The 15,111-nt window shown below is 42.6% G+C and overlaps 1 protein-coding gene across 2 annotated transcripts in view; it reads right to left on the reverse strand.

Annotated features, from left to right (window-relative positions):
* The window catches only part of HDDC2 (HD domain containing 2), a 25,563-nt gene continuing 10,452 nt past the window's right edge, over positions 1-15,111 (reverse strand). For both annotated transcript variants that reach the window (XM_023254322.2, XM_023254321.2), the window contains exons 5-6: positions 3,950-4,088; positions 1-366 (exon numbers count right to left, since the gene is read on the reverse strand). In XM_023254322.2, the coding sequence (XP_023110090.2) occupies positions 269-366; positions 3,950-4,088 (237 nt within the window). In that variant the 3' untranslated portion in view covers positions 1-268. The remainder of the gene's footprint in view (positions 367-3,949; positions 4,089-15,111) is intronic.

Below are 15,111 nucleotides of genomic sequence, written 5' to 3' on the forward strand. Positions count from 1 at the left end.
TTTAAGGTTTTAAAAATTTATTTAGGTTAGTTCATTAAAAAACTCCCCCCACTACCCTCAGGCTTCATCCATGGCATTTTCAGGACCACATCCTGTTCTGTAGCTCCTTTTATTATCCAGATTGTATCAGGTTTCTTACTGGAGTCCAGGCAACGGAAAATAAACAGACTTGCATCTGGGGAATCAACGAAGCAACAGTGGCCAAACAACACCATGAAAGGGAAAAACACAATGTCTGTCACAGGAGTGCAGCAACCCAGAGAGCACATCAGGAGCGGGGCTCACTGGTGGCGGCAGCTATGTTAGCGTTTCTTTCTGCCTCAAGTTCAGAGACAAGTTGGACTATCTCCGGGTGACTGAATTTTCCTGCAAGGCAAGAAGACCGGGAAAGAGGTTGACAAGAGGATACATCAGTTTCTCCAGCTTGATCCTAGGCTTGTCAGGGCCTGGGTTCTGTGATCGACTCCAAGACAGAATACAACTCCAGGTCCCGGACAGAGGACCACTAGGAGCTTATCCTCCATCACCCTGGATGCCACCAAGCATTGGGGATGACAGTCGGGCAAAGAACTGTTCATCAGGCAGAGTTAGGGAAAACTTCACCAGGTAGAGAGCTGGACACAATCTCTGCCCATTCTGAAACCGGAACTCACAGGCACAAAGCACATACATATAAAAAGACTAATAGGAAGAGCAGAAGGTCTAGGCAGTCCCAGGATGCAAATGTGTCTCTTGTACACAACTACACTAAAACCCACTGATCTGTCTTCCCTGCTCCTCAACCCTCCCAGACTTCTGCCCTGGGCAGCAACCTACCTATAAGCTTTCTTAGTTGAAGGTGGTCGGTGTGCAGGATTATCAAACCCACCACTTCTTCCCTGTTTTTTTCTTGCCAGTGCCTTTGTTGTTTACGGTTCAGTCCAAATTTGATTCCATTTATTCCCTATCATCAACCTCTTCTCTGAACGTGCCCTTCACTTTCTGGCCCTGATGTCTGGCTTGTCCTGAGGATATGGCTTTCCCTGTAGCCTTGTCACACGGTGGATGTTTTCTCTCTCACATGGCTCTTTTCACTGGGCCTGGGTCTGCCCTCTATGCTCCCCGTTGCCTCCAGGCCACCGTCTGCCCCACTGTGTAAAGGTCACGCTGTCACACTATTACCGCAATTCCACCAAAACAGCTCTTACTTAGGACACACCAATTAGCAACACGTTGCTGAATCTGATCACTACCCCTCTTGAAGCATTTTCTTCCCGTGGCTTCTGGGACTCCTGACTTTCTCCTTTGAAACCCATCTTTTCCCCACCTTCCCCATCTAGTGGCAACTCCATTCTTCTATGGTTGCTCAGACCAAAGTCCTTGGATTTCTCTCATAAACACCCCTACACAAATTCTGTTGGCCTTTATATTCAGAATATATCCAGAATCTGGCCATTCCTTTCTTTTTCTATCGCTACCAACCTGGCTCAAACCACTATCATTTCTCACTCAGATACTGCAATAGCCACCAGCTGGTCTCCCTGCTTCCAGCCCAAGTGCCCCTTTCAAAACCCAAGACAGATCCCACTCGCCCCACGATCCATCTCCGCGAAGGGGTCCCCATCTTGCTCACAGCACAAGCCAACCTCTTAGGCTGCTCGGTGGGCCTCACCTGCCACCCTCTCCTCTCATCCACCCCCACGAGCCACAATGGCCTTCATGCTGCTCCTCACACACAAAGTTTCAAAAAGAGAAGAGAAAAAGAGAGCCCTAAGTATTGACTGAATTAGAGAAATAAAATTGTAAATGTTATCAAACTAAAGCCTTTAAGTCCCCTTCAAAATCCTAATAAAGGGGGGACTGGCACCCGGCTGGCTCAGTTGGTAAGCATGAGACCCTTAATCTTGGGGTCATGAATTCGAGCCCCACATTCGGGGTACAGTTTACTTAAAATCCTCATGAGGTTTGCCATGTACATCTTCATTGCTCCCGAACTAAGCCTGTTGTTTTCTTTAAGCATTTTTGAGAAAAGAAACCACTCCTTACATCACTTATATTACTTAAAATTCTTAACTTTTTTAAGCGTAGTGCACCAGAGTGGAAAGTGAAGTGAATTTTAATCTCAACTCAGCTGCGGGCACGTCACCCTCTTTCTCACCTCATTTCTTCCTCAGTGAAATCTGGAGTTTAAACTAGATGACCCTTCCAGTTCCCACATTTTTTGATTCTACTAGTAGTCTGATGTTTCATTTTCTACTTTTCATTGTGAGTGTATCAAAATAGAAGATGATAGTGTGAAAATGCAAAGCACTACATAAACATGACTTGTATTTTAGAGTTACGTTATTGGTGACGCAGGCTATCTTGGAGACCGATCATTGCTCACAGCGGGTTGGCAAACCTTTTCCGTAAAGAGTAAGACAGTACATACTTTAGGCTTTGTGAACTATGTGGCTTCTTGCCGACTACTCAATTCTGCCACTGTGGTGTAAAAGCAGTATAGACAATACATAGAGAATGAGTGTGGCTGTTTCAATAAAATTTATTTATACAAACCAGCACCAGTCCAGCTTGGCCGATGAGCCAGAGTTTGCTGATCCCTAGTGTACAATGCTACTCTATTTAGCTGAAGTCAACCATTTCTGAGCACCGTCTATATCAAAGATAGATGAGACAAACCTGGTCTTGGCCCTCACACAGCTTAGTACGGGATAGGCTGAGCAACTGGGGGTTTTGGGACAAGACCCAGTAAGAAACATCCTTAAGGAAAATGCAAATCACACGGTCACAACATTATGGCAAATGCAGACTGAGCAAAAAGAAGGGAATACCTCATGTTGACAGGGAGGATTCAGAAAGGAGACTAGGGATATAAGTGGCCTCAGACTGCAGAGCTCTTTAGGCCACTCCAAAGTGTCAAGATCTTACTTTTTAGGAAGAGGAAAGCCACAAAATTTCAAAAAGGAAGATGCGATAGTATCTAGGTCTACAAAGGAGGAAAACGTTGAGACCTGCAGGATGAACTAGTGAGCCTGGCTGGCCGAGTGAGGAGGCTATGATACAGAAATAACAAGCAGAGAGAGGCAGAGAGAGAGAGGCAGAGAGAGTGGGGCTGGAAAAGAGGAACCAACCTCATGAACACCAGCCATAGCCTATGCAGCTTCACTAAACACTGTTATCAAAATGAAGATAGTGAAGGCTTCTTGCCAGGTATCATTCTAAGCACTTCACTGAACTAACCTGCCATGTCTTCAAGTAGCCCTATAAGGTTGATTTTAAAGACTTAAGTAATCTCTACACCCAACGTGGGGCTCAAACTCACAACTCTGAGATCAAGAGCTGCACACTCTACTGAGTCAGCCAGGCGCTTCTATAATTATCCTTATTTTAAAAATACAGAAACTAAGGCCCAGAGCTACGTTGAGTAATTTGCTGGAGGTTACATGGACTGTAGGTGGCAGAACCAGAACAAATCAAGCTCCCGGCCTGTGCAATGGAGCACTATAATGACACTGGTGACTTCAACTGCCTGGGGTTTCCTATTTTTACATCTCTTTTTCTACCTTCATCTCATATGACTTTACTCCTATGAAGACCTTCAGATTACAATGTACTTTCACATATATTCTCTCTCTTGAATCTCAAAACCCACCTATGACTCAAGCAGGGTCAGTTCTGTGCTTTCCATTTTTCTGGGAGGACACAGAAAAGCCAGGAGACTGCCCGGGGGGGGGGGGGCACACAGGCAGGTGTGGACGTGAACCTGGCTTGGTGCTCAGATCCAAGGCGCCAACGCTCTCCCACAACAGACCACCTCTCACCATGAATCCCACCCTTTCCTATTTACGTGCCCCAGGTGAAAGTGTCAGAAGAAGGTAACAACAGCAGATTTCGCTAACGTCATGTCAGTCACTACGCGAGGGGTAAAAGCCAAACTAAAATGGTGTTTACTGAAAAGAGCACCGAGTACCTGCTGTGGAATCATAGAAGTCCTGCAGCCTCCCCGGTGTGTTCTCAAGGTCTTCATACTCGGATGCCTGAAGAATCATCTCACACTGGTCCAGCTGCTTCACAAATTTGGCTTCTGCACTAGACTGGGTCTCATACTCCTAAGTGAACGGACAATTAAAGCAGCATGATGAGAGCCGCAGGACAGGGTCCTCCAGGAAAATTCAGACTCTGGTACTGACATCAGAGCCACATGTAAAAGCACACTGTGAACTGGCCGCCCTTCTCGACCACGTACAAACCCTTCCCAGAGAGGCTTCGGCTGTAATTTCACGGCTCACCATCAGCACTCCTTTCGAGAAGGGTGTGTGTGCCAGTCCATGCATTGCACCGGAGGCCTCAGGAGGCCCATTCGTTCACATCGACGCTCCAAGCATTTCTCTTCCTGTCTGGTACCCTGTCTGCATGTCAAGATCGTTACTCTTTTTTTTTTTTTTTTTAATTTTTTTTTTTTAGCATTTATTTATTTTTGAGACAGAGAGAGACAGAGCATGAACGGGGGAAGGGCAGAGAGAGAGGGAGACACAGAATCAGAAGCAGGCTCCAGGCTCTGAGCCATCAGCCCAGAGCCCGACGTGGGGCTCGAACTCACGGACCGCGAGATCGTGACCTGAGCCGAAGTCGGACGCTCAACCGACTGAGCCACCCAGGCGCCCCAAGATCGTTACTCTTTAACCCACCCGAGTGCTGGAGGCCTTTTTAACTTCAAGCTAATATTTCATCTCACGTTTCTCAAATGATTTCCCTGCCCATTTAAAAAACAGTCAGCTTCCTTTTCCTTTTTTTTTTTTTTAATTTTTTTTTAATGTTTATTTATTTTTGAGACAGAGAGAGAGCATGAACAGGGGAGGAGCAGAGAGAGAGGGAGACACAGAATCTGAAACAGGCTCCAGGCTCTGAGCTGTCAGCACAGAGCCTGATGCGGGGCTCGAACTCACGGACCGTGAGATCATAACCTGAGCCAAAGTCGGACGCTTAACCGACCAAGCCACCCAGGCGCCCCTTCCTTTTCCTTTTTAAGTGAATTTCTGGCTTTCTCGTTTAATTTTCGCTGTCCCTTTCCAGTGGAAATCTCTGTCCTTGCTATCCATACAGGGAGGATTCAATCGAGTCCCCCTGGGTTATAACTCCTGAGGATACAATCAGGGTCTGGGAGTTCTTCATGCAATGGTGTGTGTGTGGTATTGGTGACAAGGAGGTGGTGAAGGCAGCGGATGGGGAGCAGGGTTTTGTTTTTGTTTTTTCTATCTTCCTCCCTTGGGTCTGTCTCCCTCCTTACTGCAAAACTGAACCAAAAAGCTACAGGAGGGCTGCCTCTTATAGCATGACACATGCCACACAAGTCCTAATTAATACTGTATAGAATCGTTCTTCTATTAAGACCAAAGTGTTCCCAACTGATTTCCCTGCAAAGTTCTCATTTGTAACTCCACCTCAGATGTGTCTGGATAATGAACCTGTCATGCCTTCTTGGCGGGTGATGTGATGTGAATCACTTAAGGTTTCTCAGTTTCTATCAGATGCCTTATTCTTATAAAGGCAGCTATTTGGATTTTGATAGAGCTGAAAATTGTACACGGAAAAACCATTTTAATACGAGACCAAATACATTTTGTTTTAATTCAAAAGCACTTAAAAATAACTCCTTTTACTTAATGCTGATTCACATTTACAATTATATATAAATATAATTATAAATAATTATAAAATATTATAAAATATAATATATATATTTAACAAATTCAAGTTCATTATTTAATGAAAAAGAAATGGAATATACTCAAAGTATAGCAGTCCAGGATTTTTCTCTATTGAAAGTGAGAAGAAAAAGATTTCGAGACCACTAGGAAATACCACATACTGTATAACAAATTCTGGTGAAATTCCATTTCTCTTAAAAATGTAAACTGTTGAGTTTTTTTGGTCAAAAAATAATGGTACAGACATTCTTCAATTTCACTTTCCAACAAGGAGGCAGGGTAAGAACAGTGTGGCCACAAAGCTCTAGAAGTACAGAAGACAAGGCATCTTTGGGAACGTAGTTTCTCACGACAGAATGCAGAATTAATTGCAGGAGGAAGGGAGAGAAGACGCTGAAGGAGGAGGAGGGCCAACTCCCAAAAGGCCTTGTGGTTGTGAGAAGTGGTTTCGGCTTACCCTGCAGCTACTGGACATCACCGAGAGATTTCAGGCCAGAAGGGTCACGATCAGATTTGCGTTTTAGAAAGATCATTCTCCCTGCGGTGTGGAAAATGGCTAGATGGGAAGCAGAGAAATCAGGCTCTGAGACTGTAGTACCAGCAGAGAAGTTTGGAGAATCTGGTCTGGCTTAATCTCATGGCAACGAAGATGGGACAAGAGTGCAAATTTGAGAAATGCTAAGGATGAAGAAGGGAACCAAAATATGAATGTGAACAAAAGACAGAGCTGAGAATGACTTCCTAGTTCCTGGCATGCGTAACTCAAGAGGGTGCAAAAGAGAAGAAACAGACCCAAAAGACTGACAGAACAAAGAAACAGCAAAACCGAAACCTAATGAGCAACATTTATAAAAAAACTAAGGTACATAGCATTACCATGTATCACAAAATATACATAAGTGGGGACAGACAAACCGCCCCCAGCCATAAGCCCCACTTTCTTTTTACATTTTTTAACGTTTATTTATTTTTGAGACAGAGCATGAACGGGGGGGAGGGTCAGAGACAGAGGGAGACACAGAATCTGAAACAGGCTCTGGGCTCTGAGCTGTCAGCACAGAGCCCGATGCGGGACTCGAACTCATGGACCGCGAGATCATGACCTGAGCCGAAGTCGGACACTTAACCGACTGAGCCACCCTACTTTCAATCAGTAGGGCGCCATAAGCCCTACTTTCAATCAGCAAGAGCAACAGGGCATCTGATGCACCTGAGAGCTGGAGAAGCTCAGGACAGCCAACAGGTGTGCTCCAACAGCACCTGACACAATCCCAGCCAAGGTGGATTCACCAGTCTGACCTCCTGGGGATCCTCCAGGACAGGACCCCACATAAACAGAAGCTGCTGGGGTGGAATTAAAACCGAGTGAGGTAAAATGGGGCGCCTGGGTGGCTCAGTCAGTTAAGCCTCTGACTCATGATTTTGGCTCAGGTCATAATCTCACAGTTCCTGGGTTCGAGGCCCACATCGGGCTCTGTGTGGACAGTGCAGAGCCTGTTTGGGATTCTCTCTGCGCCCCACCCCCCCCTTAAAATAAATAAACTTAAAAAAATAATACAATTGAGTTGGGTAAGATAACAAGACGAAGCGAAGAAAAAGTCCAGATAAAAGTGGGGAAAGAGCACAAAGCCAGGGAATATCTGAACATAAGCCACCGAACATTTTAACATCCCATTAAAACACAAACTGAAACAGAAGAGGAAGTTCTGTGAAGTCAAAAAAAAAGTTATCTGGACCAAGTTTCCTTCCAAAAGTTAAGGAAAATGAAGTGCATATCAAAATGAGCAATGTAAAAAACACAGAGATCAAATCCCCTACGAGGCTACCAGAAGATACAGAGAGCAAGGAGCAAAATGACATCTCTACAGATAATTCACCTCAGAAAGACATTCTTCATTTTTTTAAAGGATCAAATCTGTAAGAAACTACTTCAAAAAGAATTAAAAGATGCTAAGAAAATGGTAAGACATGAAAGAACCACATTAAAAAAAATTAGAGATAGAGATGAAAGAAAAAGTCATTTTCTCAGCAAAGGCTAAGCAGCAAACAGGAACACTGGGATATTTTAACACGATAAATAACGCCTTAAGAGAAACAGAAATTGAAAAGGAAGTTAGGCTTAAAAGTCAAAAAGAAACGAACATGATGTAAAGGATCTGAGAGAGAAGGTGACAAATACTGAGTTAAAGAAGAATCAACAGACAGATACGTAGGAGTCTTGGGCGGGGGGGGGGGGGGAAGGAAACTAAAGTAAAAGAAAAATTATATTCAAAAAAACGTTCTTGAAATTAAAAGCCCATACTAAATAGCTAAGGATATTGACCCAGAAGGACCAATACCAAAGCACATTCTAATGAAATTACCATATATATATTTAAAAAAGTCATTTGTACACCTATGCAAAAGGAGCATCTGACACATAAGGAAAATAAAATTATTATCTAACAACAATGCTTTACAACCAAAGAGAATGGAGGAATGTATTTAAGATATTCAAGGAAAGAAACTGGGAACCATGGGATTTTTATATCAAGCAAAACGGACCTTCCAGAGTAAAGAACACAGAGGAACAATTAAAAACAGGCAAGATTTAGAGAATATTGCTCCTGTGAGTCCTTGTTGGAGAACTTACAAGAGAACAAGCTTCAGACACACAAAATGACCAGGAGAAATTGACATAAGGACTGGTGGTGAGCATCAACAGGGACTCATAGAACTTTTTTTTTTTTTTTAAGTAGGTTCCATACTGCTTGTGGAGCCTAACATGGGGCTCAGACTCAGGACCCTGAGATCAAGACCTGAGCTGAGATCAAGAGTCAGACACTTAACGGACTGAGCCACCCAGGCGTCCCAGAACTAAGATTAAATGAGGTGTGAGAGACAGCATGTAATGGTTAAATGTTTTGACAGTCTAGATGGAATTCAACTATAAAAAAATAAAGGGAAAATAAAAACAGCATAGGCAAAACAATTTTTTAAACTGTTTTTAATAATCGGAATTGATGATGGTAGGACATACAATTGTTATTCTGAGACAGGTACATGTGTAGAGAAGGATAAAGCCTGTATAATCAGGGTTTCTTATGTGGAAGAAAGTATAATATAGAAGAGGTTAAGACATAACATAAGAGGTTATGTGAAAACCGTATAGTACTGTATCTGAATTGAAAACATCACCATGAACTCAGGAGGCACACACACATATATATCCTAGCCCTGTCCATTAAAAACATGAAAACCATAACCAACTCAGTAGCAGGAAGCACCCTAGTGCACATATTGTGGTCTTGAAACAACATAACCCATTTAAACAAAACCAAACAAACAAACAAAAAACAGGAAGGAGGTCTAGCTGAAGCGCGTTCGAGATAAGTGAGGCTACAATATCCTGCCATTCCTGCCATCAAGGAAACAACCAAAGTCAAGTGTTAACCCACCTTTCCTTTGTGAACTGCAACCAAAGAGCAGATGAGGAAGAAGCCTCTGCTAATATAATTACTTCAACTACTAAATGAAAATAAAATAAAAACAATAGTGTCTTACAATTCTGCAACCCAAAGGGATTAAGGGATAGAAGCATCAAGAAAAAGGATGGAGGAAGGGCTAGATGGGTGACTTAAGAGGGGCACTTGTGATGATAAGCACTGGGTGTTATAGGTAAGCAATGAATCACTAAATTCTACTCCTGAAACCATTATTACACTATCTGTTAACTGACTAGAATTTAAATAGAATTTTGAAGAAGAAAAAGAGAACCCAGACATCATGCGCCTCGTGATGAAAGAATCCAACACCACCTACAGTTTTGCCAAAAAGATCCAACGTAAGTCTGATCCAGCCTCTGGATCCAGCTGCCACTCTGCAGAAAACAGGAGAACAGAGGAACATGAACTGCATCATGAGTGTGCAACTGGCAAAACCCATGGCAAAACTATGGAAAACTCTGCAAGCCACATGGTCTGAATTCTTCAACAGATAACTTGCAAGAAAAAGAAAGAGACGGGGTGGGGGTCAGGGACAAACTATAGATTAAAGGAGATTTAAAAGACATATTAAGCCTTAAAAAATGCGCAAGATTAAGCTAAAATGTCTAAGGATGAACACTTTGGTGAAAAAAACATAAAGAAATTCGGGTGATCACTGAAAATCAGGACAGTGGGTTCTTTTGGAGGAAGGGAGGGGCTGGCTTCGGTCAGGGCCTAGGACGGGGCTTCTTGCGGTGAAATGGTCAAGTTCCAAATCTTGATGTAGGTGGTAGTTACCAGGATGTCATCCCTCCAGGAACTCATGCTATACAAAGGTTTTTGAATTTTTTTCTGTGTTTTGTTTTTCAATACAATAGTTTTTAAAGTAACAAAAATGGCTGAAGAAAAGGAGGATGCTGTGAACCTGCTGAACAGGATACTTAAGTGGAGCTCCATTAGGCTGTTGGATTTGTATGTTTGGAGCTTCGAAGGAAGATTTTCAGAACATATGGAATAATCAGAATGTGAACACTGAAGCCTTGGAAGAGTGTGCAGAAAGGACAAGCCAAGGACACAGCCCTGGGAAGACAACATCGGCTCTGACAAAGTCGGCTGAAGAAGAGGAACACCTGAAGAAACTCAGAAAGAGCCAGAAAGGTACAAAGAAAATCAGGAGGGAGCCATGTCGCAGACCTGAGGGACGAGAGGCAACATCTTCTAGGCAGCCAAGGTGTCAGGTGGCACCTGGGCAGAGCAGGACTTGTCAGACAGAGTCACACAGAGGCAGTCTGTGGTCGCTGCAAGAGCGGCGCATGGTGAGGCTGAGTCACACTGGCGGGCTGTGGGGAGGCAGAGGCAGGGAGTGGGGACCATGTCCGACCTATTTGGTGGTGAAGGGAAGTAGAGAGATGTAGTATCTAGGAAGTTTATTTCAAAATACGGTGTGTAAACATTATTTACAAGGCTTACAAAAACCTGAAAAAGTTCCCATCTGGAAACTTCTATGTTCTCGGTGAAGGAGGCAAGATTATTTGCTATAAAGTTGGGAGAGAAGTGCAAAGCAGGTGAGCAAAGAGAGGGATGGACAGCTGATGTGGGGCCAGAGACAGAGAGACTGTTGCCAACGAGGAGTCCTGCAGCCCTGAGGCTCAGCAGAGCCTGGAGACCTAGATGGGTTGTGAGTGATCCCGGTCCCCAAGGCAGGGGGGTGGGAAGGTCCCTGCATCAGCACTCTGCAGCCTCCAGGTAGGACTCGGGAAGACAAGTTGACTGAAATGACTCAGACTGGGGTTCTGTGGAGCAACAGAAGAAGTTCAAGAAGGAGTTCAAGCTGCAAAGAGATACAAGTCTAGGTCGTGAAAGGGAAGAGAAGGGGACGAAAGGGGACGAGGCCACAAGTCTCCTCCCTCTTCCTTGGGGAGGGGTCGGCCCCGACTGAAGAGTTACTTGAAGTCTCTCTCTTGCACCTCTGACTCCCTACTTTCTGTGACTCTCCCTCTGGGACCCAGCACACTCATGTTGCTCTGCATCAAACTCCCCAATAAAATACTGCACCTGAACTACAAAGTATCCTTTGTAGGGAGACTTTTTAAAAGGGTACCCATTAACCCACCATGTCTCCAACTGATTGGACTTCCGGCAATGGCAACTGCATGAGGGGCAGCTCCTGTTATGCCTTGGGATTCATGGGGATATTTCTTTAAAGTGAAAGGCAGGTGGTGGGGTGAACATCTTTCGGTGATGCTTTGAGAAAAATGAAAATGTTTGCTCTTGACTTACTGATATTTGGTTTCACACTTCTATGGCAAAGATAAATTATAATCAAGGATGTTGAACTGCATTAAATAGATGTGACCCTCTGGGTTCACAGCTATTTATAGTGGTGAGCAGCTATGATTAACATTTCAGAAATCAATCAACTGGCATTTTCTTTTTTTAATTAAAAAAATTTTTTAATGTTTAATTTATTTTTGAGAGAAAGAGAGAGGCAGAGACAGAGGGAGACACAGAATCCGAAGCAGGATCCAGGCTCTGAGCTGTCAGCACAGAACCCGATGAGGGGCTCAAACCCATGAATCATGAGATCATGACCTGAGCTGAAGTCTGACACTTAATAGACTGGGCCACCCAGGTGCCCCTCAACTGGCATTTTCTATGTAACTGTACTATTCTAAGTTCCCTGGGTACAGAATGACCGTATCTTCTTAAACCAAAATCAGAACACATGAAATGGAGACAGAAGAGAGATAGAGCTTACCGTGTGCCAGGCAATATTCCAAGCACTTTACATATAGTAATTAATCTGATTGCCATACAACACTATAAGATAGGCATTCTACTGTTATTGCCATTTTATAAATAAGGATATTGAAGCACACAGAGGTTCAATAAGTTGCCCAAGATCACAATGCTAGTAAACAGGGCATCTGAACCCTGGAAATTGGATATCGAAATCCATGTACTAACACAGGACATGAATTATAAAAATGCTTAAGTTAACATGAGAGTGTATATGGGTTGCATAGTGTTTTCCAAAAATTCAAGTCTACCTGGAACCTGTGGATGTGACCTTATTTCCAAATAATGGAATATCTGGAAGACTGCAGATGTAATCAAATTGAGATAAAGTCACACTGGATTGGGATGGACCCTAGTCCAATGGCTGGTGTCCTTACAAGAAGAGGGAGATTTGGGCACAGATACAGACCCAGGGAGAACAGCATCTGACTACGGAGGCCTACATTGGAGTGATGTGTCTGTAAGGCAAGGGATGCCAAAAGCTAGAAGCAGCATCTATCAGAAGCCAGGCAGAGTCAAGAAAGGATCCTCCCCTGGAGCCTTCAGAGCACAGCCCTGCCAACACCTTGATTTTGGACTTCCAGCCTCCAGAACCGTGAAACAATACATTTCTGTTGTTTAAAGCCATCCAAATTTCCAGCAATTTGTTACAGCAGCCCTAGGACAGTAACAGAGTATCTTATTACTAGTAAGTAACTGACATGGTGTCCTAAATACAACAGAACTATAAATGCTTGTTCAATCAACCCCTGTGCTGCATCATAACCTAAAGACAATGCTGAACTAGGAGGCAGGCTTTGTCACCCACTAGCTAAGAGACCCTGGGCAACATACTGCTCCTCAGCCCCGTTTTCTTATGCGTAAAATAAAGGAGTTGGGCATGGTTTTTCTTCCAGTTTTAAATTTACAAAATTCTAACATGTACAGTAAAGAGTCATAGAGATGGGATCCAGAAATAATTTTAAAATACGTAAGAATATGGTAAAGTAGCCACTACATAGTACCAAAGGTCTCAGAAGGAGGAAAAACACAGAGAGATACAGAGAAAGAGAGAAAAAGAGAGAGAGAAGGAATGAATTAGTTTCCTAGGGCTGCTATAAAAAGAACCACAAACTGGGGCTTAGGTTACAGAAATTTATGGTCTCATAACTCTGGAGCTAGAAGTTGGAAAGCTAGCTGCTGGCAGGACTGGTTCCTTCGGAGGGCTGTGAGGAAGAATCCACTCCAGGCCCTTCTCCTGGGCTTATAGATGGCCTCTCTCATGTTCACATAGCACTTCCCCAATATGCATCTTTGTGTCCAAGTTCCCCTTTGTATAAGGATAACAGTCATATTGCATGAGGACCCACCTGAATAACCCCATATTAATTTGATTACATCTATAAACATCCCATCTCCCAAAACACTTTTTAAATCCTATCTCAAGGAAAAAAAAAAATCCTCCAGTAATCACTTCCTCTTTGAAGAACACCTGAAATGATATAATTATATTTTGACATGAACAATAAAAATCTGAAATACAATTATAAAAAAAAAAAGACCTCCTTCACACTAACAATAAAAAGTCCTATCAATTCATTCAACAAAAATTCAAATATTCATTGCCCACCATCTATTTTATATTTTACTAGGCACTGAGAATAAACTACTGAATGGAGGAGAAAAAAAATCGTATCTCCAAATAACGTCTTATTTGGAGATACCTCTGAATTTTAGTGGGACACAATTCAATCCATATCAGAAAGAGAAGAGGGGAGAGGAATATCTTCTTCTGATGTACTGCCTAGAGCTAGGTTTTTTTGTCATAAGATCCTGTGAGCTGTGAAGAAACATGTGTTGTGGACGGAAGGACAGTGATACTCTAGTTCCTGAAATACAGGCTTTAATAGACACAGGATGGGGAGAAATAGTCAAAGAAATTAGGAACAATTCTAATGTCTAAAACTCTCTTTAAAGAATAATACTAGATACTAGAGAGGTACGTTTTCCTGCTTTGTTTTCATGATATTTAAATAAACTTAAATGTATCTGTGGCCCCCAGCATCAGCACATACGTACACACTCGCCCCCTTGCACAGAGAATAAACACTGAGACTTAAACATGTATGCCCAGCCTGTACCTCAGGGGCCTCTCTTGACCTGAAGCAGCTACTTCATTCATAGGGGTGTATGAATTGGTTAAGGAAAGTTTAAGAGCCATGAATAATATTCTCTATAAATACATTTCTACAATTCTGTCTGAAAAATTTGTTGCTGCCTATTTCTTTATATGGTCCTCATTTTTTCCCCCTCGGGCTCTTAACAGAAAAACGAGCCCAACCCTTTCATAGCATGCAAAGATGGGGTTCATGTCAGAAAGTAAGAAAGTGCAAATGTTCCTCCTCCACATCCATCAATATCCCACAGTGTCACCAACAAAGTAACCGAATCCCATGTTCTCTTCTTTTAAGCTGTCTGCCGGCACAGCTCCAACAATTCTAAAGAAGGACTGTCACATTCCAAGGTGGCCACTGTGTACCTGTCCTGGGACCTTCTTTAACAAGCTTAATTGATTCAACCACTGACTTTCATGAGATCATAAAACTGTCACCTATTTAGGGGTTATCGAGTCCTTTATGCTCTGTATTTTATATTTTTCCAAACCCAAAGTCTTTATGGTGATGTTTTCATTTGGAACCTACTTAAATAAAAGGAAAATTTCAGTAAATGTAAAGTAATTTTTGTAAGTAAATTTTGCTGTAAGCTTTTTTAGCCAGTAGCTGATGGCTGAGAAAATAATTTAACAGATACTGCCACTGTGTTTATAATAACTAGGAGACACAAGGGTACCAATTCTTATGAAAAGTTTTTTGGTTTTTTTTTGTTGTTGTTTGTTTTTTGTTTTTGTTTTTTAATTTACATCCAAATTAGTTAGCATATAGTGCAACAACGATTTCAGAAGTAGAAAAGTTTTAAATTAAAGGAGTCTTTCCTTTGTAAAAACAATACTTGAGATTAGTTTCATAAGCTCAGGGGCCACTTTTTTTCTCTTTCTATGTATGAAATCTCTTTCTATAATGAACTCTATTCCATTATTCCTCAACTCACAGTGTTCCAGAAGTTCACTTGAAAGGACCTACTTTGGCACAAAGGACTCTTTTTCCTAAAGAAACCCTGTTACA

Source organism: Felis catus, chromosome B2 (genome assembly GCF_018350175.1).
Source record: "Felis catus isolate Fca126 chromosome B2, F.catus_Fca126_mat1.0, whole genome shotgun sequence".
NCBI lineage: Eukaryota > Metazoa > Chordata > Mammalia > Carnivora > Felidae > Felis > Felis catus.